This window comes from Canis aureus, chromosome 4 (genome assembly GCF_053574225.1).
Source record: "Canis aureus isolate CA01 chromosome 4, VMU_Caureus_v.1.0, whole genome shotgun sequence".
Classification (NCBI taxonomy): domain Eukaryota; kingdom Metazoa; phylum Chordata; class Mammalia; order Carnivora; family Canidae; genus Canis; species Canis aureus.
Window position 1 is genome coordinate 9,468,421 of NC_135614.1, and position 27,975 is coordinate 9,496,395.

At 42.2% G+C, this 27,975-nt stretch overlaps 1 protein-coding gene across 2 annotated transcripts in view; it reads left to right on the forward strand.

Annotated features, from left to right (window-relative positions):
- The first annotated feature begins 1,477 nt into the window (after positions 1 to 1,477).
- The window catches only part of EGLN1 (egl-9 family hypoxia inducible factor 1), a 57,334-nt gene continuing 30,836 nt past the window's right edge, over positions 1,478 to 27,975 (forward strand). Inside the window, exon 1 of one of the 2 annotated variants that reach the window (XM_077894517.1) lies at positions 1,478 to 2,540. In XM_077894517.1, coding sequence (XP_077750643.1) covers positions 1,599 to 2,540 — 942 coding nt within the window. In that variant the 5' untranslated portion in view covers positions 1,478 to 1,598. The remainder of the gene's footprint in view (positions 2,541 to 27,975) is intronic. The other variant, XM_077894516.1, reaches the window with a different exon arrangement.

The window sequence follows — 27,975 nt, forward strand, 5'->3', positions numbered from 1 at the left end:
GTTAGGCTTAAAGGCTATCATCTCAAGGGCCAATGAAGTTACTTTCCACCTATTCAGATACGCAAGCCTAGCACAGCATTTTCCACATTAGCAGGTGTTCAATAAAAATCGTGCAAACCTAAATTGCAGCTCTTTTTGTTCTCGGAATAAAATCTTTGGCTTACTTCTGATAAGGTTTTTATGTCTTACAAAACAATGAATTGTATTCATCAGCGTAGAAGATTCTACCGAGACTTTTTCCAAAAGTCGTTAATGTAGTGGTTCTCGCGGACAGCAAAATGCAATTCTCAGAAGTTAAACCCATCTGTTTGAATTTAATCAGCGCTTGAATGCGGGTATCGGAGCCACCGCTGATTAACTTGAACTTGGTAGCCAAACGTTCCTTCGGAGGGTTTGACAGTCCGCAAGATTTCATGGGGCTTCGAAGACGTTGTGTTGCTGTTGTTCTAGATGAAATTTCAGTGCCCGTAACCGTGGCTCAAACGGGGCATAGGGGCGTGGACGAGCACTGCAGCAATACTTGTTTTTGTTCTTAACCACTTCAGGCCTCGACACAGAGGCCGTGCTGGTGTCATGGAAAAAGCAGCCGTGGAATCTGACGGAGCCTAATTCCTGGCTTCAGTCCCAGTCCTGCGCGACCCTGGGCAAGTGACTTGACTTCTCTGAATTTCCGTTTCCTCCCGTGCAGGGCCAGGGCTGCGGGAGCCACCTCGCAGCGCAGGCGGGGGCGCGCCCGAGCACGGCGGCGGGTCCGCCGCAAGCAGCAGCCATCTTCCGGGCCCGCTGCCGCTGCCGCTCTCCGCCAGCAGGTGTAGGCGCCGCCGCCCCGCCCTTCCGTGCTCGCGGGCCTGCCCCTCGGCGTCCCCGCGCGGGCGGCGGCGGGCGGCGGCGGCGCACGGCCTCCGGGTCCCGGGCCCGCCCCGGGCGGAGCCCGCAGAGGGGCGGGGGCGGGGGCGGGGGCACGGGCGGGGGCAGGGGCAGGGGCAGGGGCAGGGCGCCGCCGCCCCCGGCTCCCAGGCCCAGCCCCGCCGAGTGCGGACGAGCGGAGGCGGCCCCGGCGCCGCCCGCGCCGGAGCGTGTGTGCGCGGCCACCGCCCCCTCGGCCCTCCTCCGGGCCGTCCCCTCCCCTCCCCTCCCCTCCCCTCCCCTCGGCCCCTCCGCCCTCGCGCGCCGCCCGCCCGGGTCGCCGCGGGGCCGTGGTGTACGTGCAGAGCGCGCAGAGCGAGTGGCGCCCGCACGCCCTGCGCTCCTCCACAGGCCCGGCGCGGCGGCCGCGGGCGTGGAGGCGGCGGCGGCCGGGGCGGCGGGGCGGCGGGGCTCGCGCGCCGGGGCCCGCGTGCGCGAGCGGAGGTCGCCGTGCGCGGCGCGGGCCGCGGTCCCTCGGCTGGCGGCAGCGATGAGGCGCTGAGGCGGCCGCCGGCGCCGCGCGGCCGGCCCCGAGGACGAGGCAGCGGCCGGGCCGAGGGCGCGGGGCGCCGGCCTCCGTCAGGCGGGAGCGGCGGGTGCATGACGCAGTGACGGCCTCGGCCGCGGCGCCCGCTCCCCGGCCCCGGGCGAGGCCCTCCGGCCGCCACCCGCCCCGCTCGGCCTCCGCCGCCATGGCTAATGACAGCGGCGGGCCCGGCGGGCCGAGCCCGAGCGAGCGAGACCGGCAGTACTGCGAGCTGTGCGGGAAGATGGAGAACCTGCTGCGCTGCAGCCGCTGCCGCAGCTCCTTCTACTGCAGCAAGGAGCACCAGCGCCAGGACTGGAAGAAGCACAAGCTGGTGTGCCAGGGCGGCGAAGGCGCCCCCGGCCCCGGAGCGGGCCAGCAGCGGCACCCCGGCCCCGCGCCCGCCGCCTCCGCGCCGCCGCCCGGGGAGGCCCGGGAGCCCAGGGAGGCCAGGAAGGCAGCGCCGCGCCGGGACAGCGCCGCCGCCGCCGCCGCCGAGAGTGCGGGCCCGCGGGCCGCCGGGGACGCGGCCAAGGCAAAGGCCAAGCCCGCGGCCGACCCCGCGGCGGCCGCGTCCCCGCCTCGCGCGGCTGCGGGCGGCCAGGGCCCGGCGGCGGCGGCGGCGGCGGCGGCGTGTGCGGCGGCGTGTGCGGCGGCCGAGGCGGAGCCCGCGAAGGAGGAGGACCCGGAGAAGACGAACCTGTACCCGCCGAGCGGCACGCCGGGCGAGGGGCTGAGCCCCGGCGGCGGCCTGCGGCCCAACGGGCAGACGAAGCCGCTGCCCGCGCTGAAGCTGGCGCTGGAGTACATCGTGCCGTGCATGAACAAGCACGGCATCTGTGTGGTGGACGACTTCCTGGGCAAGGAGACCGGCCAGCAGATCGGCGACGAGGTGCGCGCGCTGCACGACACCGGCAAGTTCACGGACGGCCAGCTGGTCAGCCAGAAGAGCGACTCGTCCAAGGACATCCGGGGCGACAAGATCACCTGGATCGAGGGCAAGGAGCCCGGCTGCGAAACCATCGGGCTGCTCATGAGCAGCATGGACGACCTGATCCGCCACTGCAACGGGAAGCTGGGCAACTACAAAATCAATGGCCGGACGAAAGTAAGTGCGTGCTAGGGGGCCGCGCTGGACATCCCTCGCCGGGGGGCCCTCCCCGCCGGCCGCCCGGGGCCGCCCGGGGCCGGGAGCGTGGTTTCTCTTTGTAAAAGTGGTTTTCCTCTGGTGTAGCACCCCTTCGGGAGAACGGATAGAATCCACAGATAAGTGTTCCTCTGGGCAGCCCCTTTATCCGCGCCCGCTATTTGTCACGTCCTGCCCGTCTACAAGCGTCTCTAATTGCATGGTTTTGTAGCTAGACCTAGGACCCTTCCTTGCACTTTGCTTCCCCCCCCCCTCCCCTTTTCCAATTTTTCCTTTTCCAGTGCACTGTTCGTCAATTCAGACATTATCGGAGCGTTAGCCTCCCGGTGGGGGCTATTAGGCTAGTAGAACCCAAAGCAAGTGCTGGTTCTGCATGTGCCTTGTGTTTGCATGTACCCCTAAATTCTCTGTATGGTGTTGGAGGTGCTCACCAGATCTGGTTTACAGAGTGGGATGCTGTTTGGTTTAAGACTCTGCCAGCCTGACCGCGAAAAGGTAAATTTAACACAAGTATGTAGTCGAAAGACTCCTCGCATTCTGGAAGAGCTTGGCTGCTCCCCTCCCTCTCATTGCTCTTCTCCCCCTCCCTGTCTCTACTGTTCTGAAACCCACCACAAAACGGGGAAAGAAGTATTTCCGTTTTTAGACCTTGCAGTGTAGGTAGGTTACATTTTTAGCAGAGGTTTCCTTTATTTGCTTTGTTAATATAATCCTTCTGTTGAAACAACTGTGGTAGCTTCCTGGAAAAAAACAAAAAAACAAAAAACTAAACCCATGGAATTGGAGCAGGAGGGAGGGCTCATTCTAAAGTCTCAATTTGGTGGAATCTCTTTGTTTTCTCTTTACTGTTGTAAGTTTTTTCCCCCAACACGTTCTTCTGCTGGTACCTAGTCTGATCCCCCTTCCCTTCTCTCTGTGGTAAGCAGGAGACTCTTCTCTCCTTAATACTCTCCCAGTTCTTTTTCATTTTGCTTGCTTGCCAGGTCTTAATCTTTTCTTTGTATCCAGCTCCTCCCCGGGCCGCCCCGCTCCACCCTCCTCCACCATCAATCTCTGTCTGATATTTTGAGTTTTAAGAGCTTGTCTTAGGAGATCATCACGTGTGTGTGTTTGTGCACACACACTGACTCTTCCCACTAGTTCTTTTGTGTGTTGTCAGGGCATCTCTTTTGGCAGTCCTTATGGGTGACTCTCAGGCTGCCTGAAAGGCTGAGCATAAGGCAATGAGGAAAGTTCTAAACATGAACGTTTTGTGGTGGGAAGAAAAAGCCTAATTAATATATTGCCATTCATTACTGGATGAAGGCACACGTCTTAATATGCAGTTTAAAAAAAAAATCAATAGGCGTTTAACATTAAGCTGAAAGAAAACAAGAGGAGATTGTTTAGATCTCATTCTCAGTCTTCAATGAGAGTTTCATTTATGTTTTTTAAAAAAAAAAAAGAAAAACAACTTTTTTCATGGATCAAATCTGAATATAGTCATGAACTCTAGAGCAGTTCATGGGAATATCAATATAGCTTGAGGGAATATCAATATAGCTCTCTGCACACTGACCAGAGTCATTAGTTGAGGTATAAACTTAAGGCGAAGACCCGTAGAAGTTAATGTCCTAAATCTTCTTTGATCTGCTTTCCTTGGTTAATTTAGCTTTCCAAGTTAAGTCCTCTCCTGTCCCCACTGTTTTCATCTGTCCTCAGGGAGGGGACAGTAGTCAGCCTAGCTCTTAGAGGAGTTGCTTCTCATGGGGAGGTTGTTGGAAAATACCACCTTATTCGTCAGGCAACCCAGTGGCTGAAGGGAACAGTATTCGGGGTGGTAAGCCACTTGAGTGCATGTATTTTATTTAGTTTTTTGAAAGGGATTTATTTATTTGAGAGCGTGTGTGCATGCAGAGGGGAGGAGGGAGAGTGAAGGAAGAATCTTAAGCGGACTCTCTGGCTAAGTGTGGAGCCTGACGCAGGGCTGGATCCCATGACCCTGAGATTGTGACCTGAGCCCAAACCAAGAGTCATTGCTTAACTGAGCCACACAGGTGCCCCAAAAGGACAGGTTTTAAACTCTTTAGATTGATCTTATGCTTACATTAATTTTTGGCACACAATTTGAGAATCTATGAATGATTTTAGGGAATCCCTTTCATTGTATCTGATGGAGAGAGTTTCTGTTAATCGTGTTTAATCGTGTGATTTTAGTATTCCTGAGAAACCCAAAGATCTTGCTTTGGGGGAATGGGAAGGCAGTAGGATTATTAGCCACCATGTATTGAGCCACCATAATGTGCTAGACACCAGAGCAGGCCCAATACAGACATGATCACAATAATCTTACTCCTATGCAGTAGGTAGTAATATTCCTAATTCACGTTTGAGGATATTTCAGGTCAGACTTGGCTCAGGCCTACCACTTATGCCGACTTCATTGGGATTCAAATTTAGGTCATTTATCAAGCCTCAGGCTTTTTCTACTACACTCCACATAGGTAGGATATTAGATGAGCTGGAGATTACTTAGTATGCTACTGGGACTAAAATTTGATATATTTTATTAATGGCGATAGCATTAGCCTTGTATAGGAATAACTGTACTTTATGGTTGGCTTCTATAAACTTTTTAATAGATGACTACACAGTGTTTACTTCAGTATCTGAAAAGCCACTTAATTGTTAACCCATTTGAATCATGCTCATTTCAGTGTAACTTTTAAGAGAGGCAGAATATGGGTATTATGTATGGGATTGAAGAGAGGGTCTTCCGTTAAGAATTTTGTTATTCTTTACAACGCTATAGTAATTTAAAAAGTCACTTGCCTCAAATATGTAGTTTTTCTCACTTAGATTTTCATAGCAACACTGTAAAATAGGTAAGAATTGTTGATATACTATTCCTGTGTGTGATTTAGAAAGATGAGCCTCAGAAAATCATGCAGCGTACCAGGACTTGTGTTGAAGTTTTCTGACCAAAATTCGGTTGTCCTTTTTTATTTATATTATCTACTCTGAGTAGTCTTTGTGTGTATGAGGGCCTGATAATCAGATGATGTATAATTTGGCTGTGGCTTGCTCAGTGTTCGGCTTTGATTTCCCCCAGGCTTCTACTTTAGAATGCTTATCTGGCCCCTTGTTTGTCCAGCTCCTTGAAAAGAGGAACCACAGGCGAAGGATGAAGTAATACACGAGAACACTGATGTAACTGAGCTTCAGTTTCCACTTTCTCTGGCCCCTTTCTCGGGATTTTCCCTATTTTGACCTTAAACTGACCTTTGATCCTTTTTCCTTTCTCACACCCTTTAGCTGGCGGTGGTGTTCAGTAGGAAGAGATCATGGTCTGATGATTGGTGAAGAGTAGTGTCGTGTGGGCTCAAAGAAATCCTAGGTGGCTTTACTTGGGTAGAGGAAGAAAAGGAATGCAGACGACCAGGGATCATGGGAAAATGCAGAACTATTCAGTTGGAGCTTCTCAGCTACTCCAAAGGAAAAGATTGGCCTGTTAGAATATAGATACCAGAATCATATATGTATTTTTGGAATTCATCCAAAATTTACTCTGTTCAGTTAAAATGTACAAAAAGAAAAGAAGTGATAAAATGGGTTGAGTCTAATAAGCAGATTATAATCCTATGATTTTTCATTAGTGTGGCAGTTGGTCAGCTCTGGCTGATGATAGCTTTCAGAGCAAAGAGTAGGATGAGGAAAATCCTGTTGCTTTTATATCACTACTGGAGAGATGTGGTGACAGTCCTTTCAGATGTTATAAACAAAACTTCCTTCTCACTCTAGTTCTGCCACTTTCTCTATACTCTTGGCATCCACAACGTACAAAAAGGAGTGGCTTGTTTAATGTTTTAATAGCTCTATCAGTCTTAAGGATCAAAGTCTGTTATTCCATATGTGAAAAGATAGAAAACATTGCAAGTGCAGTAATAACGGTTTCTCAGAGTGCTTTACCATTTTTAAAAGAGCTATGTGTGTACTGCAACAGCAGTCTTCATAGGTTGTGACTGAACCAAGATCAACTTTGTAGGAAAACATTTGGTATAGTGAATTCATTTCCATGTAGTTCACAATATAAGGTAACTCCTTTAGCTGTAAAGGAATTTTATTTTAAATGGAAAGGGATTCTGTTTTTTTTTTTTTTTTTTTTGCATGTTTACAACTCTTCGCTCATCTGTTGCTTAGTAAGCTGCAAAAATACCCTGCAAGGACTTAGTCACATGGGAGGATGACATCTGAACATGGAAGGATGGTGGACTTTGTGCTGCTATTCCATCTGGCTGGGATCCTGGATCTACCCCTACTCCTGTGTCCTTGAGCCAATTGCCTAATAACTCTGAGCTTCAGTGACTCCATGTGTACAGTGGTGTTAAATCATACTTGCCTTTTCTGCCTTGCAGACTTGCTATGAGGAGTACATGTAATTATGCATGTAAAAGCACTTTAAATTGTAAAGCCCATTGTGAAACTGTCGTTAACTATTTACTTATCTTAAAATTTTCCTGTTTTTCTGATTCTTTCTCTAAGAGTTCTGTGCTATTCCTGTCTTTCCCCCTTATAAGCTAGAGGGGAAAAAAGACGGAGCATGATCACCCACCCGTTTTTGATCTGACCACTCCCTCCTCCAACACATACATTTATTTTTTTTTTTTTGTTAATTTTAGATTTTATTTATTTATTCTTGAGAGATGCACACACAGAGAAAGACACAGGCAGAGGGAGAAGCAGGCTCCCTACAAGGAGTCCAGTGCAGGACTGGATCCCAGATCCCAGGATCACCCCCTGAGCCAAAGGCAGATGCCCAACTGCTGAGCCACCCAGGCATCCGGATACATTTCTTTTTAAACAGAGAAAATAAGTCCCAGAGGGGTTAAGTGACTTGTTCAACAACATAGAGCTACTTACTAACAAAACTGACTGGCATTTGATGCAATAGATTCTTATATCTGCAACTTTATGCTGCACTGCATGTAAAAATAACATATTCCTACTTAACTAATTGTGGTACTATGCCATTTTTGAGAATTGCTTGAACATTTATAACTTCTTTTTTCTTCTCCCTCTTACTCCTCTCATTATATACTTTGGCTTATCTGCCATTGTAGTTTAAATTTTCCTCCTTTAATTAATTCCTCCCTAATTTCCCTAGAGTTCTTTATTCACCTTCTCTTTCCTCCAACATTAAAGCTATTTTCCTAAAGCTGGCCTTCCCTCTCTTTTTGCTTAGTAGGAACTGTCTTTCCACTCTGCATTTCTGATTTACACATTCATTCTCTCTTTTCCTTTTCTTTTTTCTTTTTTTCCTATCAGGCTGCAAATCTACCTTTGTTTATCTTCTCCAATATTTTCTGAAGCCTGTGCCTTTCTGGCATGCCATTGGATTGATGTTATCAGCTTAGTTTTTATTCAATTTTTTGCTTTAGGCCTTTAAAGTGACACTAAATGTTTCAGTCTCCCTTTCACTTGAACAGATGCTTAGATGGTTTTCATAGATGCAGTTTACTACTATGCCTGCCTTTTTCTGCTGTGCTTGTATTCTACCTCCTTTCCCACTATGCCCTTGTTCTGTACCTGAAATGCTGTTTATAATTACAGGATGGCATTCATATCATTTATGAACCATATTCATAGCTTGTCTTTGATGGTTATTGCAGCTAGAACCTTTCTGTTCTAAAAGACTAAACAAAACAACAAACAGAAAACTGACAGATGGTTAACCTAAGTCCTTCCTTAAAATACTTTTTTTTCACACTTGTATTTCCTAGTCCAAATGCTGAACTGTTCTGCCACCTTTATTGGAATGTTTCATACATCATTATCACATTTTCCCAGAACCGATCCATAGTTCTGTTTCCAAAGATCTCGGATAGTATCTGTAGCCTCTATTTGCTCATTGAGACTGCTATAAAATTTTCATGAGTTTGGAATCCTCATTTTCCTCATTCAATGTCCCAAACCCCATTTCATTGCCAAGGCAAAATGTACATACTCTTGGTTCACCTTGTTGTGTTCTCTGAGTCCTCTTTGATAGTCTTTTCATTCATTTGTTCATTCACCAAATATGAAGTGAGTACTTGCCTTTTCTAGGAGCTAGCAATCTGAACAATGACACCACCAAAAAACCCTCATTCTCATTGGGCTTAAATTCTGCTTGAGGTAGGCAAGAAGTGGGAAAGGTAGTCACTAAATAAGTGTATAAGTAAATATGTCACATGTTAGGTGGCAAATATTAAGGCAAAAAATAAACAAGAACAGGGTGATAAGGGGGTACTCTTCTCTTAGGACCAATAAAGTTATAAGATGGTATTTAAGTAGGCACTTGAATGAAGTGAGGACCTGGGTTATGTGGATACCTGCAAGAAGAACATTTCTAGTGAAGTCATTACATAACAAATACAGTGGCCCTGACATGGAATATGCCAGATATGTCAGAAAACAAGAAGGAGGCCGCTGTGGTTACAAGAGTAAGGGAGGATCATGGTAAGAGCTTCGATCCATGAAGTGGTGGGTTAGGAAGTAAGATCACATCATGTAGGATTTTGCCTTGTAAGGCATGGCAAGAACTGTGGGTTTTACCCTAGGCAATGGGGAGTAACTGCAGACATGGGTTCTGGGTATATATAGAGTCAGTGAGATTTGCTGATGGATTTAATGTGAGGTCTGAAAGACAGGAAGGAGTCAAGAATAGGTTTTTGGCTTGGACAATTGGAAGGAAATAATGATTATTTTGTCTTGCCCTAACTCTTCTGCCTTTCTTCTCTTGCCCCACTTTTTCAGTTTCCATTTATAGCAGGTGGTTGACACTTATTTTGCAGCCAGAGCTACAGAAAAAAGTTCTCTGCTCTTCCTTTGCACATTCCTTCAATTTGGCTGTGCTTGCTGCTACTGTTGTTGACCTTAGAGCCCATCCTTTGTCCAGAGGCTTCATGGCTTCTTTGCACACTGTGCTCTCAGCCCTGCCATGGGGGCTGCCTGCAGGAATTACTGCAGGAAATCTTGCAGCATTTTGGGTGCTGTCAGCCAGTGTGGCCGTTCTGTCTTACATGAATTGCTCACTTAAGATGGCTTATAGAGACCTATAGTAGTAAGTAAAGAGGGGATAAATTTAGGATAGCTTAGGCTCCATATTCAATGATCTGAAAAATGCCAGAGGTATAGGAGTTCTCATCCCCTTGCTTTGGAGTCTGACACTGGAATTAGAAATAAAAGTACCAACTATCAAACGGGAACTTGATTGTGTAAAAATTAGAATATTGTATCGAGGACTCTGAGGAGATAGGAAGCCTCACTTTTGACGCCAGAGTAAAGGAGCAGCATGGAAATATGGATAGACATTAGGTTATCACGTATGAAATGGTTCTTAAAATTTTAAACCTGAAAAGTCAACATGAGCTATAGAATCCAGGAATCAATACTTTCAATTCAAATAACTTCAATTTAAGACTGAATTTTGCAGACCTCTGTTTCAGTTTTCCTTCTTTTCGCAACTTCTAATCTTAGTTTTCTTCCTTTTTTTAAAGATTTTATTTATTTATTCATGAAAGACACAGAGAGAGACAGGCAGAGGGAGAAGCAGGCTCCATGCAGGGAGCCCCATGTGGGACTCAATCCGGGGATCACAGGATCACGACCCCAGCCAAAATCAGATGCTCAACCTCTGAGCCACCCAGGTGTCCCTGTAGTTTTCTTCCTGAAGCTCATTTCTTAACTTTCTCCTCATCATTGTCAGAAGCCACAGGCGGGAACAACTTGAAACATCCACTTGTATTAGTTACCTATTGCTACATAACAAACTACCCCAAACCCTAGTGACTTTAAACAAAATCTGGGCACAGCCAAGCTTCATACTCTCTTTCACTCTCCCTTACCCTGCTGGCCACGGTTTGTGGTCTCCTCCCAAGGCTTGAATGGGGTGTGTCTGCTTCCAGGCTCACTCTGTGGCCGTTGGCAGCATTCATTTTCTCGTGGGTTGTTGGACTGAGGACCTCAATTCCTTGCCATGTGGGCCTCCAACACAGGAGCTCACTCCATCAAAGTGTGCAAGCCAGAAACGCCCTAGCAAGACTGAAGTCCCAGGCTTTTGTACCCTAACCACAGAAGAGACACCCATCACCTATACTGTATTCTTTTGTTTGCAGCAAGTCACTAGATTGATTCCACACTCCAGGGGAAGGAATTACACAAGGATCTGAAGGCCATTTCTTAAGTTGTTTCCTCCTCTGCAGTGTCTGCCCCTTAAATGTTATTGTTTCTAATGGTCTGTGCTTTGTCTTCTCTCTTTGCTCTAGTCATCACTTTTTCTTCCTGGCTGATGTCAATGACGTGCTTGGGAAGCACAGGTTCTTAAGTTAGTTTGCCTGTGTTCAGACCCTTGTTTAGCTACTGAATTGCATTCTGATTTTAGGCACATTTTCTAACAATTAAAGCATCAGCTTCCTCATTGGTATAATAGGAGTTAATGGCACCTAATTCAATAAAGTTTGAAGAGAGACGGATAATGCATGAGAAGTGCTCAGCAGATGATCAGGCAGGGTTTGTCGGAGCTCCTTGATCTGATGGACTGATGGATGTCTCCACCTGCATGTTCTGGAAGTACTGCAAACTCAACATGATCAAGACTCTAAGTTTCCTGCTGGAGGGTATAGGGCTTTCTGATGGGGAGAGGAGGGAACAGGTTTAAAATTGATCCTGTCTGTGGACTGCATTTATTTTTTTCAACAACTGTTTACAGAGTGCCCAGTATATGCCAGGACCAGTGCTGGGCACTGGGAGTTCTACAGCACTTGAGCCAAGGTAATTCTGTCTGCCATTCTGGAGGGGAAGATAGCCTTGAGCCTGCAGTCCTCTGCGTGGTAGATGTTGCTGAGATGGACAGGATCCCATGGGAACAGGTCAGAGGGGCCCTGAATTGGTCTGCAAGCCAGGAAAGGTCTCCTGGAAGCAGTTCAGTCCGGAGGAAGTGGAGGAAATCCACTGAAAGTCTCTAAGTCTGAAAAGAGAACCATGTTTTAGAAGAGCATACCTTCTTTATCAACATGGAAATTGTGCTCATTTAAAAATTATTTCCTATCTGTGTCTGGTTTCTGTTCCCACTTATGATTTGCTGGTGAGATCCATCTTCTCTGTCTCAATTATTACAAAAGCCGGTTTCCTTTTTGTATCTTTCCTTTCCAATCCCTTCTATCCTGGTGATACGTTTCCAAAATACAGATCGTATCATTATCCTGCTTGAAAATATTTGTTTCCTCCAAAGTCTTCATACGCTATACAAACTTTAAAAAAAATGTTTTTCATTTCTCATCATATACTTTCTCTTCTAGGCACTGGAGCCTTCTTGCAGGTTCTTTGAACCTGCATTTGCTTTCTGTGTGAAAAGGTGATAGGGAAGTTTTTCTAAGTTGATTGATTCTTGACTCAGTGCCTCTAAGCAGAATTACAGTGCTATTCTATCTGTTGCTGTGACACTTCGTAGCATTGATAGAACATTGTCCACTCTGGTGGGTTTCCTCTACTAATTGTGAACTTCTTGAGGATAGGACCCATCTTATGTGCGATGCTCCTTGCATCGGGCATCCAGTAAGTATTATATTTGAATTTCTACTGCGCTATTCCAATTGAGGTTTTTGATCACTTTATACCTGGATTGTTTCACAGTGTTATTTTTTTTCTTAATTCACTCTTTTCTGTGTACCACTTATATCCACCTCACATAAATTTATTAACATTTATAAAAATCTTACTCAAAAATATTTCTGAGTTTTATTTGTAAGGGTGCAGTTGATTCTCATGCATCTAATGCTCAGCAACTGCTTAGGCCCACACCACCTGCCCATTCTGATTTGCTACTCCTCTTTGAAGAAAACCACTATTTCTGCCAGATTATGTTCTTCCCCATTGCTGCCCTTCTCCCAGCATATCTATGAATTCTTTGGTTTATGACTCCAACACCCCTGCTCCAGCAATTTAAGTCTTTTACCTTCTCTAAGATCTAGCTTAAATCTCATTCCCAAATATAGCCTTGAACTCTGTACCTCCACCAATCTCTTTTTTTCTCGAAAACTTTGTATACCTTTATTCCTGAGGAATCTTCTCCAGAAAGATGTAAGGACACAGGACTGTTCTTTAGTATTCTGTCCTAAGGCATAGCACCTTTAGTTGTCATTCATATTTTTTATTGTTTGTATATTAACACTTGGTGAATTGTACTCACCTGCCCCGCCCAGTACCTTACCCTGCTTCCCCTTATTTCCATCTAATTTCTAGAACTACACTTTTTGAAAGTCTTTGAGGATTTTTGTCCTGTTGTGACCATCTCCTTTCTGTGTTTACTGTGCTGTTTCTAGTCTATTTTCTAGATAAAAATAACCAAGGCCAATATGGCCTAAACTATTTTTAACTGCAAGTTTGGGAAGAAAGGTCTACTGTGAAGGTGGAATGAAGTTTCATGCCCTGCCTAGCTTAGAGTCAGTCGATCAGGTTACAGATTGTGGTAGAACCCTGCACATCCATGAATCTCAAGGGGGAAGGGCCTGCATATCTTCCCTCCCTCCCCCCAACCAGGGGCATGAGACTCCCCAGGGAACACATGTCACTTCAAAACAAAGCAACATAATAGACATGTTGACAGTGACCTCTTGTATCCTCTTTTGCATGACCTCAAGAAAGAAGAGAAGCTTGCGGCTAGCAAGCTGACACAAAGTTCAACATGGATATTGCATTATTCATGTACAGAGTAAAAATTTTCAAGAACAGATTTTTAAACTTCTAAAATGATCATAGTTCCGATTTGGTTTTAGGACTGTAATTTATTCAGAATTTCAAATAACATGAAAGGAAGTTTAAGAGTAATATTTAACAAAAGAAGGCATGGGTTAAGCAAGGTGAGAAATATTCCTTCATGATCAGAAAACCTTCAGCTGTATTCAGGCATTTAATCAGCTTGGGGGGAAACAGTTGATTTAACTGTTCAAAGAGGGTAGTGCAGATGACAGTAACTGGACAGTGCAATTTGGATTTGATCTTGAAATGCACTCAGACGTTTGCATGCTTAAAAAGAGTTGCACTTCCTAATTATGCTGAAGTTTGGAACTTAAAATGTATTTTCATTCTCTGAATACGGTTTTTGGGTTGGTAAGGAAAGTAGCCAGAGATTTCATATTTACTGCAGATAATTTATGTGCAAAAGAATGGTGGTAGTTTGGGGTGCATGCAACCCAGAGTATTTCATATAAGAAAATTTTCGCTAAAAATCATATATGATAATAGCATTCCTCACCAAGAGCTTAGAAGTTTTTTCCAAGATAGTTATGTAAGTGGCTCATGACTTTGTTTTGCTTCTGGACCCCTTTAAGAATCCTTTTTTTTTTCTTTTTTTTTTAAGATTTTATTGATTTATTCATGAGAGACACAGAGGCAGAGATATAGGCAGAGGGAGAAGCAGGCTCTCCATAGGGAGCCTGATGAGGGACTCCATCCCAGGACCCTGGGATCACGACTTGAGCCAAAGGCAGATGCTCGACCACTGAGCCACCCAGGCATTCCCTCCCTTTAGGAATCTAATGGAAGCTGTGTACCTTCCCATCCTAATAAAGAACAAGCACATAATGTTTTGCTTATAATAAGGCCCATCCATAGACCCTACATTAAGAACACGTTATAAGAAGAGTTCTAAAGAATAAAACAAAAAAACATTTTTAAGCATTTAATATCTGGTTATGGTAGAGTAAGATTTCGTTATTCAGTTGCTCTTCTTCTCCTGTGTCTATAAAACTATGCTTTGGATTTTTATCCCTATGGTAGTAGTCAATTTAACTTCTCAAGACCCAGATACAGGGATATATTATAACTTATTATATGTACAGACTTCTGAAAGATGTTTGCCTCATACAGTCTGGATATAAAACAAAACAAAAAGTTAACTGGTATGTACCAAGGTAGAAACCTTAGTAGATGACCTTAGTACCTCTTCAAGCACATCTTGCTAGGTTAAAACTTGCTTTAGAATTCTAGGTGTGCAGTTCTACCACGAAAGACTGAGAACCTTTATCACTAATGATTAACACTGGATTGTGATTCTTTCTCTTTTTTCGCTTCCCATTATACGGTCTTATTCCCTATTCCCATTGTATATGTTCATATGTGTTTTGCTTCTGCTTTGGTTTTTTACTTGTAGTTGGCATTTCTGTAAGATTAATTTGAATTTTTAAAAAATAAAATTCTTGGGGCACTTTGGTGGCTCAGTTGGTTAAGCATCCCAACTGTTGATTTCGGTTCAGGTTATGATCTCAGGGTTGTGACATCAAGCCCCAGGTCCAGCTCCTTGCTCAGCAAGGAGTCTCCTTGTGATTCTCTCCCTCCCTCTTCCTTTGCTCCTCCCCCTGCATGTGTATGCACACCTGTGCGCTCCCTCTCAAACAAAACAAAACAAAAAACCCTTAGTAACAGTACACCCAGTGCCCGGGATTAAGGACACTCTTACAAAAATGAAACTAGAATTCATATTGGTTGATTCTACTTATATTAAAAATAGTTCCTATAGTTGTTAGATCTGAAGCATCTCTTGATAGTTTTGGTAGAAAGTATCTTTAAATATGTAAGAATAGGGATCCCTGGGTGGCGCAGCGGTTTGGCGCCTGCCTTTGGCCCAGGGCGCGATCCTGGAGACCCGGGATCGAATCCCACGTCGGGCTCCCGGTGCATGGAGCCTGCTTCTCCCTCTGCCTGTGTCTCTGCCTCTCTCTCTCTCTCTGTGACTATGACTATCATAAATAAATAAAAATTAAAAAAAAATAAATATGTAAGAATAATTTGTTCATACTGCTAGTTTTCAAGAACTGTGTTTTGATGTGGCAAATAACAGTAAAGTATTTCTCTAATATATATATATATATATATATATATATATATATATTTACCCTAAAGACTCTTGGAGGTATTTCTTTCTCTTAGAGTTGTCCAGGGAAAGGGAGGACAGTAGGGAAAAGAGGTGATTATTGACAAAAGCCAGAAATGAAAATAGTCCTGCCAGCCCTGATCTGCTCTGGATTCTTGTTCTCTGGCTCGCTTTGAGCACTGATCAGAACCTCTCCCAGTCTCCTCTTCTTTTTTTAAAAAAATTTTATTTGTTTATTCTTGAGAGAAACAGAGAGAGAGAGAGGCAGAGACATAGGAAGAAGGAGGAGCAGCAGGTTCCATGTAGGGAGCCCGATATGGGACTCAATCCTAGGACCCCAGAGCATGCCCTGAGACGAAGGCAGATGCTCAATCACTGAGCCACCCAGGCGTCCTGCTCTCCCAGTCTCTTCATCTATGAAATGGGAATCATGTTGACCTAATTAAGAGGAGAAATACTGAATAATTGATTGTGGTAAGAAGCTTTTCATTTATTTTTTTTAATACATTTTTTTAAGATTTTATTTTTAAGGGATCCCTGGGTGGCGCAGCGGTTTGGCGCCTGCCTTTGGCCCAGGGCGCGATCCTGGAGACCCGGGATCGAATCCCACATCAGGTTCCTGGTGCATGGAGCCTGCTTCTCCCTCTGCCTGTGTCTCTGCGCCTCTCTCTCTCTCTCTCTCTCTGTGACTATCATAAATAAATAAAAATTTTTAAAAAATTAAAAAAAAGATTTTATTTTTAAGTAATCTCCATACCTAACATGGTGTTCAAACCCACAACCCTGAGATCAAGAATTGCATGCTCCACTGACTAAGCCAGCCAGGCATCCCTGTGAGAGAAGCTTTTTTTAAAAAAGCGATTATACTTTTAGCTTTCGGCAGCACCGTATCAAATTGTTGAGCCTTGGCTTAACTGCTCTTAACTCTAGACCTTTGTTCCTGTGCATTGTATTGGTTAACATTAGCATCACAAGTTAAAGTTCAGTTTTAGATTCAGAATTCTTGACTTGTTTTTAATGGCATATCAGAACTTTATTTTGTTTTTTGTTTTGTTTTAATTTCAATTCCAGTATAGTTAACATAATGGTGTTATATTCGCTTTGGGTATATAATATAGTAATTTAATAATTCTTTTTTTTTTTTAAGATTTTATTTATTTATTTATTTATTTACGAGAGACACAGAGAGAGAAGCAGAGACATAGGCAGAGGGAGGAGCAGGCTCCCTGCAGTGAGCCTGATGCTGGACTCTTCTCAGGACCCTGGGATCACAAACTGAGCCAAAGGTGTCGCTCAACCAGTGAGCCACCCAGGCGTCCCTGATTCAACAATTCTATGCATTACTCAGTGCTCATCATGATAAATGTACTCTTAAATTCTTTTCACCTATTTCACCCAGCCCCCCACTCCACTCACCTCCCCTTTAGTGATTACCAGTTCCCTATAGTTACAGTTTTTTGGTCTCATTTTTTATTCATTTGTTTTGTTTGTTCAATTCTACATATGAGTGAAATTATATGATATTTGTCTTTTCTCTGAGTGATTTACATCACTTAGCATTATACTCTAGCTCCATCCAAGTCCTTGCAAATGATAAGGTTTCATTTTTTATGGCTGAGTAATATTCCTGTGTGTGTGTGTGTGTGTGTGTGAATATATATATATTATGTCTTTTTTCCCATAATCTACTCATGGGCACTTGGGCTGCTTTCATAATTTGGCTAATGTAAATAATGCTACAATAAACATAGGGGTGCATATATCTTTTTGAGTTAATTTTTTTTGTGTTCTTTGGATAAATATCCAGTGGTAGAATTAACAGATGGTATGGTAACTCTATTTTTAATTTTTGAGGAACCTCCATACTGTTATCCATAGTGACTGCACCAGTTTGCATATTTATCCAGCAGTGTATGAGGATTCCTGTTTCTGCACCTCATCACCAACACTTGATGTTTCTTGTGATTTTGATTTTAGCCATTCTGACAGGTGTGAGATGATATCTCAGTTTTGATTTGCATTTCCCTGATGATGGGCATCTTTTCATTTGTCAGTCATTTGTACATCTTCTTTGGAGAAATGTCTGTTCACATCTTCTGTCAATTTTTTAATTGGATTATTTGGGGGGTTTGGTGTTGAGTCATATGAGTTCTTTATATATTTTAGGCACTAACGCTTTATCAGATGCATCATTTGCAAATACCTTCTCCCTTTCAGTAGGTTGTCTTTTAGTTTTGTTGCTTGTTTCCTTTGCTACGCAGAAGCTTTTTATTTTGATATAGTCCAGTAGTTTGTTTTTGCTTTATTTCTCTTGCCTCAGCAGACATCTGTAGAAAAATGTTGATATGGCCAATGTCAGAGAAATTACTGCCTGTTCTCTCTTCTAGGATTTTTATGGTTTTAGGGCTCACATTTAGAACCTTAATCCATTTTGAATTTATTTTTATGAATGGTATAAGAAAGTGGTCCAGTTTTACTCTTTTGCATCTGTCCAGTTTTCCCAACATTTGCAGAACCTTATTTTTAATTAAAATGAATCAGTTCTTGATTAGGTAGTTGGCACACAGTGCCTTGGCTCTGTGGAAAAACAAATGGTCAGTTGATAAGGGCATCTTGTGCTAAATTTCAGATTGTTGTGTTACACCATGGGTCATGAAATAACAGACGGGGGACACCTTGATCAAAGGATTTCTCTCTTGCCCCTTCTTCCCCATATCAACACTCCCTTCACCCTCCTTCAGCACCCCTATATCTTCTTAGCAAAGTGAAGTCAGATGGCAGTGAATATTTTATTTATTATTAATTTAATTATTTAAGGTACATTTTAAAAATTGAAACTCTTAGGTGTTAATTTTAAAAGCTAGTCATGCATATAAATAAGCTAGTGCCTAAAATGATTGGATTAGATCTCACAAATGAGTTTATACTTATTTTTAGCTTTTATTGATACATACATAGTTTCATGATTTATTGGTATTACTATTTCTTTTTATTTACCATATAGTCTGTAACTTAATAGAAAGCTTTTAGAGCAAAATCCTAAAAGTTAATTCTTGTTTCCCTAAAATAAAGAGGAGTATTTGGGGTTAGCTATGTTTCAGCCATGTGTTGTGGCTGAAATTTTACCTTTATCTTTAATATATTATCATCTTGTAGTTATCTCCAATTCATAGAATTAGTTTGGTGTCTGTGCTATTGAATTTGACTTGTGATAATTGGGTTCATAGTGAAAAATGCATTTTAAGAAGCTTATGTTGCCCTTGTTTTAAGAAATTGCTTGTAGGTTCCACACTTTTTTTTCTAAAATTGATTGTTCTTAACATTGTTAACAGTGGAAACAAGAAACCATTGAGATACAAACTCTATATATTGTAGTATGTAGCTTTTATTTATTTATTTGAGAGATCAAGCATGAGGAGGGGGGAAGGGGCAGAGGCAGAGGGAGAAGCAGGCTTCCTGCTAAGCCAAGAGCCCGATGCTGGGCTCCATTCAAGGACCTGAGATCATGACCTGAACTGAGGGCAGATACTTACTTACCCAGCTGAGCCACCGAGGCACCCCAGTAGGTAGCTTTTTAATATTGACGCTGGATAAGATCATTTTAGTCATTTACAAAGAAAATAAAGCTTATTTGAAAATAAGGAATGGAAGGGCATCTGGGTGGCTCAGTCAGTTAAGCATCAATCTCTTGATCTCAGGTCAGGTCTTGATCTCAGGGTTGAGTTCAAGCCCAACATTGAGCTTCACATTGGACATAAGCCTACTTGAAAAATAAAAAAAAGGAATGGAAAGGCAAGTGAAGTTAAACTTCTTGTGTTCATAACCAAATTTTTCTTATAGAAATGTATCTATCAGTGGACTGGGACATGGGCTTGGCACTGGCCGCCAGACCTGGGCTCTGGCCCACCAACTGACTAAATACATACATACATACTGTATCTATCCAGGTATTATATAGAAGAGTGATTCCTTTGAATTATACAATACTTTGAATAGTTTAATAATTTAATATAGCTTAAATGCTTGGTAATTTTTATGATTGCTATCTTTTTTTTTTTTTTTTTTTAACTTGGGAGGGACAGAGAGAGTATGCTGGCACGTACAAGAGTGTATGGCAGCAGGGGAGAAGGAGAGAAAATTTTAAGCAGAGTCCCTGTTGAGCGTGGAGCCCAATGCAGGGCTTGATGTCACAACCCTGAGATCCTGACCTGAGCTGAAATCAGGAGTCTATTAACTGACTGAGCCATCCAGCCACCCCAGTTGCTGCTATCTTTTCCAATTTGGGAATTGTGTATATATCTGAACTGTAAAAATCTTACATATAGAAAAGCATTTGCTCCTTTGTATAAAATCAGAAACTTTATACGTTTCTGATTATAAAAATAATACAGTGCTTCAAAATACATGAAGCAAAAACTGACAATAGAATAGCAGTAGCAAATTAAAAATTACAGGTGAAGATTTCAATATTGTTATAACCAAGTAGAAAAAAATAAGTGAGGGTGTAGAAGACTTGAACACTGTCACCCAACTTACCTAATTGACATCTGTTGAACACTCCTCAGAATGACCGAATAAGCATACCCGGGACATCACTGGAATCGACCATATGCATAGCCATAAAACAAGTCTCAATAAACTTGAAAGGATTGAAATAATTCACAGTATATTTTTGGACCACAGTGGCATTAAATTGTAAATAGAATAGAAATCTTGCAAATCCCACATCTGTGGCAATTTAACAACACATTCCTAAATCACCTCTGAGTCAAATAAGAAAGAGATGTAGACATCTAGGTCAATGGACAGGATTAAGAGTCCAGAAATAGACCCACAAAATATCAGATTTTTTGTTGCTTTTTTTTTTTTTTTTTTTTTTTTACAAAGATACTAAGGTAATTCAATGCAGGATAGTTTTTGTTTTGTTTGTTTTAATAGTGTCAGAATATGTGGATATGTATCTGGAAAAATGAACATGACCCTTATCTCACTCCATACACAAAACTAAGCTCAGAATGTATTATTGACCTAAATATAAGACCTAAAGCCATAAAAATTTTTAAAGAAAATTTGGGAGAATCTTTGTGACCTTTAGATGGGCAGAGATTTTTCAGGACAAAACAAAAAGATGAATCATAAAAGAAAAAAAACTGAAAAATTGGACTTTAATATTAAAGCTTTTTGCTTAAAAGAAAAACACCACTTAAAATATTTTATTACCTTTGGGGACAAAATGTTTACAAAACCTGTATCTGACAAAAAACTTGTATCTGGAATATATAAATTCTTCTAGATATAAACCTATGTTATAATCTACGTATACAGAGATAAAAGAGGAAAGAAGTAACAGTGGAAAATAACACTGTTCTCTCTGCATTGTGCTATTCTAATTTTTTATTCTTTATAATTTACTCTTAAGTGTTTATCACTTAGCTTCTGTTTTCTTTTATTAGAAAATATTTTTAAAGGCAAAGTTCAGTGGTCAGGGTGATTCACTGGATGTTGGAATCATGGAAATAGGTCAGTGATGGCTCACTTGTGTAACAACCAAGAACTGGTGGAGAAAATCCCACTGTGTTTTCCATTCTCCTGTAAATGTGGCCCTCTCTCCTTTTTCCTCCTTGCTGGTAGGTCGGATCTAGTTCCTTGCAGACTGTTGGACTGAAAGCTATAGTTCCTCACTGGCTCTTGGCTGGAGGACTTTCTTCTTTCCTTGACCTTTTATAGGGTAGGAAACATGACAAAATTTCACAATATGGCAGCTGGCTTTCTTCAGAGTGGGTGAGGGAGAGAGGTATAAATATTTCTTATAACAAAATAATAAGGAAAACAACCTAAAAGAGACAAAAAATTTGAACAGATACTTCACAGCAGAAGATATATAAATGACCAAATATGTGAAAAGATTCTCCGCGTCATTGGTTGTTAGGGATATGAAAATTAAAAGCAATGAGATAGCACTGTACATACACTAACATGGCTAAAATTTAAAATATTGGTAATACCAGATTTTGGTAAGGATGTAGTACAACTAGAATCCTCATATATTGATACATTCATTACTTGTAGAATATAAAATGACATGGTCTCTTTGGAAAATAGGTCAGCCATTTCTCAGAAAGCTAAATATAGACTCATCATATGGCCCTAAGTATCCAAGTATTCACTCCTCTATATCTGTAAAGAGAAGTAAAAACCTATCCACAAAAGACTTGAGTATTATTATTCATTGTAGTTAAAAATAGGAAATAACCAAGGTTCCATTATCTAGTGACTAGATAAATAAGATGTGGGACATGATGCAGTGGGATCCTATTCAGCCATTGAATGAAATGAACTGTACTCTCTGGGGCAACAACATGGATGAATCTCAGAAACATTGTACTGAGGAAAAGATTGTACCATAAATTATTTAACTAGCTCCTTGTGGTGGAAGTTTGTGTTCTTTCTAGGTTTTTGCTGTGACTTCAGCAGTAGTTCTTCAGTAGATCTTTGAAGATATCTATAGGTGTCTTGTTTTTGAGTAATCTTAAAAAAATTTTATTTAAATTCAATTAATTAACATAAAATGTATTATTGGTTTCAGAGGTAGAGGTCAGTAATTCATCAGTCTTCTATAACACTCAGTGCTCATTACATCACATGCCCTCCTTAATGTTCATCAGTTACCATGTTCCCCCACCAGTGCCCCTCAGTTTGTTTCCTATAATTGAGTCTCTTATGGTTTAGTTCCCTCTCTGATTTTGTCTTGTTTTATTTTTTTCCTTTATTACCCTATGATCCTCTGTTTTGTTTCTTAAATTCCACATATGAGTGAAATAATACAATAATGTCTTTATCAGATTGACTTATTTTGCTTAGTATAATATTCTGTAGTTCAATGTCATTGCAAATGGCAAGATTCTTTTTTGATGGCTGAGTAGTATTCCATTGTGTGGAATGGAACCACATCTTTATCCATTCATATGTTGATGCACATCTAGGGTGCAGGTCCCCTTTCACATCACTACATTTGTATCTTTGGGGTAAATACCCAGTAGTGCAATTCCTGGGTCACAGGCTAGCTCTCTTTTCAACTTTTTGAGGAACCTCCATACTGCTTTCCAGAGTGGCTGCACCAGCTTGCATTCTCACCAACAATGCAAGAGGGTTCTCCTATCTCCATACCTCACCAACATCTGTCACTCTAGCCATTCTATGAGAGGTGGTATCTTACTATGGTTTTGATTTGTATAGCCGTGATGCCAAGTGATGTTGAGTATTTTTTCATGTGTCTGTTGGCCATTTGTATGTCTGCTTTGGAAGAATGTCTGTTCATGTCTTCTGCCCATTTCTTGATTGGATTATTTGTTCTTTGGGTTTGTTTGATAAGTTCTTTTTATATTTTGGATACTAGCCCAGTTTTTATAAGAAAAATTTCCAAGAATAAAATTGCTGAGTTAGAGAAGATTTTTATATTCTTATATGGCCAACATTACTGAATGCTTATGTACCACCCACAATTATAAGTACTCTTTCTGCCCAGATTATCTTGCTTAATTCTCCCAACAACCATATTAGTGTGTAGGTACTTATTTTCCTCATTTTTTAGTTAAGGAAACTGAGACACAGAAAGTTTTTGTTTTTGTTTTAAACTTGTTTCAAATCACAGAACTAGGAAGTTACGGAGCCAGAGCCCAAATCAGGATAATGTGATTGGAGAGCTTTATCTGGTAAGACATGTGAAGAAGGGTTTTATTTATGCATGTTTTGAGGGTGCTGTATTTATTTTCAGGTCTCCTACTTGATCTTGCTCCATGCATGACAGAAATTTTTTAATTTTAAAAAATTGAGGAGAAGCCAAGTATTTATCCAATGAGTTTTTCTCCTTCCTAACTGAAATAATTTCAGAAATGCACCATTGGAATGTTGTTTAATTTCAACATAGACAAACTCATACTCAAGAAAAATACCAACCACTCAGTTAAAGGAACATTCTTTTGATAGTATATAAGTACAGCGTACTCTACGTGGAGCTGTTTTTTTCACATAAATACTAAAGAGTATCAATCAAATAGTAAGTTCATATTAACCTCAGACACTTACCAAGGTCCTGTCTTCACATAGGCAGTGTGTGCAGAGGGTCCTCCAGGTGTGTAAGCTTAGCATGAGAATCACACTAGTGTCACACTAGTGTCAGGGGCCCTCTGTAGAGCTTCTGAATCAGAGATTTTGACCCAGGGTGAAAGCCAGACAAGTTCTTAGAACTTCATGGAGCTTCTAATTCCCATTTGGATCTGAGAAAACTGGTATAGGGCATACTCTTAATCAGTAAGGGATCTTAAAAATGTGATGTCTGATGTATCAGATACCCAAAGGGCATTTATTGAATAATTATTCTAAATACCTCTTAACAATTGGCAAAGAAAAAAGATCTGTTATTAATGAAAACAACTGGTTTATATTTTCTTGATTGTATTAATCCCATAAATTGATATTCTCTCTGCCTTTCTCCCCATGACTTCTACAAGTAGGTGATACCATCTGCCTTTACTCATTTATCACATATTTCTTCCTTAAATTCCCTGATAATATGATGTGTGCCTTCAAGTGCTGTTCTGAAACTAATCTTTTGAAAGCTGTTCAATTAATTAACATAAAATGTTAATTTTGTCAGAGGACTTGTCCTTTTCTCTCTCGCATCTTTTCTCTCCTTAGCTGCTCTGTAGCACTTGAACCCAGAGGTAGTGTGGTGTATTGGTTAGTGTAGCATTCAGAATCAGAATGCCTGGATTCACAGCCTTGCTCTGCCATTGGCTAGTTGTGTGAAGCCAGCGGGTTATCTGGTTTGTTTTCACATTTGTTTTGTGGGAAACAATAGCACTTCTGTCACAGTGGTGGAGGGAACTAAATGAGCCGGTGTGTGTAGTGGGTTGTACCTGGCACATAGTGAGCTGTCAGAGTTCCCACAACTGCTGTGCAGTTTCCTTTTCTCCTACCTTGGGTGACCTGCTATTGCACTGCCCTGGCTTTCTGTCATCTCTGGAACCCTGTCTGCTGGCTTCCTTTCTTCTCACTAAATGTAGGTGTTTCCCTCCGATCTGGCGTCAGCGCTTTCTCTTCACGTGTAATATGGAGATTGGCCACTGGCTTTGGTATCAAGTAGACCCCGGTTTCAGTTACACCCCTGCCACATTCCTGTGTGAGCTTGGAACTTAACCTGAATCCTTTCCAAGCTCATGTTTCTGATCTGTCAAACTGGGGTGATTCCTGTACCACAGGATTGTTGGGAGGATGCGAGTGAACCCGGGGCCCAGGACAGGGTCTGCCCGTGTGGTCGCAGAGTAAATGGGCTCTGCTGCTCCCACTGCCATCCCCAACATGGCTCATCCCCTCGCTTTCACCCAGTTTTGTATCTTCGGGTAACATCACTGTGATGATGGCCCCTTACTGCTGTTTTTCTGTTGGATTTTCTTCTTGCACCATGAAGGTGTGCTTTCTGTAGGTCTTATTCATATTTTAGAGTGTTCATATCTGATCGCAACTAATCCTCCATCATCTTCCCTCTGAATCCTTATCTTGTGTTCCATTTTAAAGTTCATGTTCTTGACATCCTCCCAGCCGTGGTGCTACTAAACCTTGAGTTGATTCGTGCTCCTGTTCAGTGTGTCTCTGGTTCCTCTCAGTGTAGTTTCCGTTCTCACTGACATGGAGGCTCAACCTGGGTTTGGCCTACAATTCACACTACTGTATTTAGATCTTCATTACCTTGTTTGTGTTTTTTCCTGGTAGCCACAAATGTCATCTCCCCACTTCCATTATCCCTTGTCCTTCTAATCTATTTTTTACATTCATTTTCCCTTACCAGAGTCATATTCCCAAAGTGAGAGATCAGCAGATTTTCCCCAAAAGGCTAAATAAATAGTTATTTTAGGCTTTGTGTTCCTAAAGCCTACTCAGCTCTGCTATTGTAATGAGAAAGCAGCCTTAGACAATATGTAAATGAATGAATGTGGCTTTATTTCAGTAATACTTTATTTTAGAAATCAGGTGATGGGTTAGATTTGGCCCACAGGCCAGAGTTTGCTGACTCCTGTCCTAAATGACAGCTCAGATTGTTATCTGTGCTTGCTTACAAGACTTCGGGCATTCAGTAGCTTGAAAAATGGAGCCCAAATTCCTTAGCAGAGAATGTAAGACCTGCTATTATGTGGCCTAAGTTTCACTTCATTTCTCTCTCTCTCTTAACTTATTTATTCAAGGGAGATAGAGAGAGAGAGGCAAAGACAGAGGAAGAAGCAGGCTTCCCATGGGGAGCCTGATGTGGGACTCAATCCCAGGACCCCGGGATCACAACCTGAGCTTAAGGCAGGTGCTCAACCACTGAGCCACCCAGGTGCCCTTCACTTTATTTTTCTCTTAATAAAATTCTTTATTTTAGCAAGTGGAACTACCTCCTGTCCCTAGGATATGCCATGCTTTAATTAGGGCATCTCATGGTTCTTTTGCTGGTTAAGATCCTAGAGTAATAAGCACTCTGTATCTTCCTTAATGTTCTTCTCTTCCCTCCCTCTCTCTCTCCCTTCCTCCCGACACTCTACATATTTCTTCAAATGATTCTCTTTTTTTAATATTGATTGCAAAGTAGGGCAATCTTCTTAGTGGCCTTCAATCTTTCTTACCCTTCAATAAAATATTTTGGTTTTAAGTGTTTTGTTTCCCACTATTTGGAGAAGAAAAATGTGATGCAATTGCACAGACTCCAGAAAGACTAGTTTTTATAGCAGCTACTCTGAATAATATAGCTCCTAACTCTTAGATGCCACCAGACGCATGTGTGAGTGATATGGTGCTATACAGAAGTTCTTCGGGGAGGTGGCTTTAGGTCTGATGGGCCTGTCAGTTACTTCAGAATGTGTTTTGACCTCTGTAGAGTAGGATACTATTTTCCCTACTTCATCTCAGCCTTTCAGAGTTCACTGGGGGATGAAGGACCATCTCTGGCCCTATATGTCTTCCTTAGGGCTTGGAGGCATTCTGCTGCAACTTTATGGGCACATCCCTTATGGGGCCTTAGAAGTCTTCCTGGCAGTATTCTAATTCCTTAAGTTAAATATTTCTTAGTACTTTCTCTAGACCTGTGCTCGGATATAAAGATAAGTAAAGCACAGTTCCAGCCTTAACAGTACTCAAGGTCAAATGCAGGGGTCTGTAGACTTTCCCAAAGGGCCAGATAGTATTTTTGGCTTTGTGGGCTACTTGGTCTTTGTTGCACCTCTCAGTTCTGTTGTCATACTTGTTGCACCTCTCAGCTCTGCTGTCATAATTGAAAAGAGCTATAGATGATGCATAAATGACTGAACTTTGGCTATACCAAGTGAATTTTATTTATAAAAATAGGTGAGGGATCCCTGGGTGGCACAGCGGTTTGGCGCCTGCCTTTGGCCCAGGGTGCAATCCTGGAGATCCGGGATCGAATCCCACGTCGGACTCCCGGTGCATGGAGCCTGCTTCTCCCTCTACCTGTGTCTCTGCCTCTCTCTCTCTCTCACTGTGTGCCTATCATAAATAAATAAAAATTTTTAAAAAAATAGGTGAGGGGCCAGATTTGGCTTGAGACTGTAGTTTGCCAACCCCTGGCCTAGTGGCATTGTGCCAAAGGATATTTGAAACCACAGATAACAGGTGTATCTTCCTTGAGTGTCAGTTTTACTCAGTTATCATTTGGAAAAAGTTAAGTAGTTTTAACTGATAAGTAATTTAAAAGATTATTTTAATAACATAGATAGCTACTTACAGACTAGAAGTAAAGTTGAAATGACTATTTAAGATGAAACTGAGCCTTGCAAGAAGTTTCTTGTTTGTGGTGAGCTTCTTAGATCTGTATTTACAAACTTTTCTAAAGCAGTTGGAAAAGTTTGAAAAGTGTTGCTAGGCATTGGAGCCATTGAAAGATTTAGAGGAAGGCAGTGACACCAGATTTTAATTTTAGAAAACTTACTTGGGTGGGGCGCAGAGAAGGGTTTGGAGCAGGACGTGGCCATCCTGGAGGCAGGGAGGTGAGTTAGGAGGCTGTTACAGGACTCCAAGCAAAAGATAAAGACCTCTTTTAAGAGAGGGGTAATGAGGATGGAGAGATTCAGACAGATTCGAGACCAAGCAAGGATGTTTGGTTTAACTGATTGTGGAGGGGAAGGTACATGGAGAAGTGGTTGAACAAGGATACCATTTGGTAAAGGAAAGGGTATATGAAGCCGAGCTACCTGAAGGCCAAGGAAGACCGGCAAGTAAGGGGTTTTGGCATAGCTGAGCTTACTATGCCTGTGTTCTGCATAGAAGTAGAAATTGGTTTAGATGTCTAAGACTCCAGAGAGCCCTCTGGACTGTGGTGGTTGGTCTATAGATAGTGACTAAAACCACAGACAGGATTGAATGCAGTCCCCTGAGGGAAGAGGTTTACAGAGCAAGGAGTAATGCTAATTACAGAAGCCTTAGGGGGAACAAACTTCATTGGTGGAGAAAGGGGTGGAA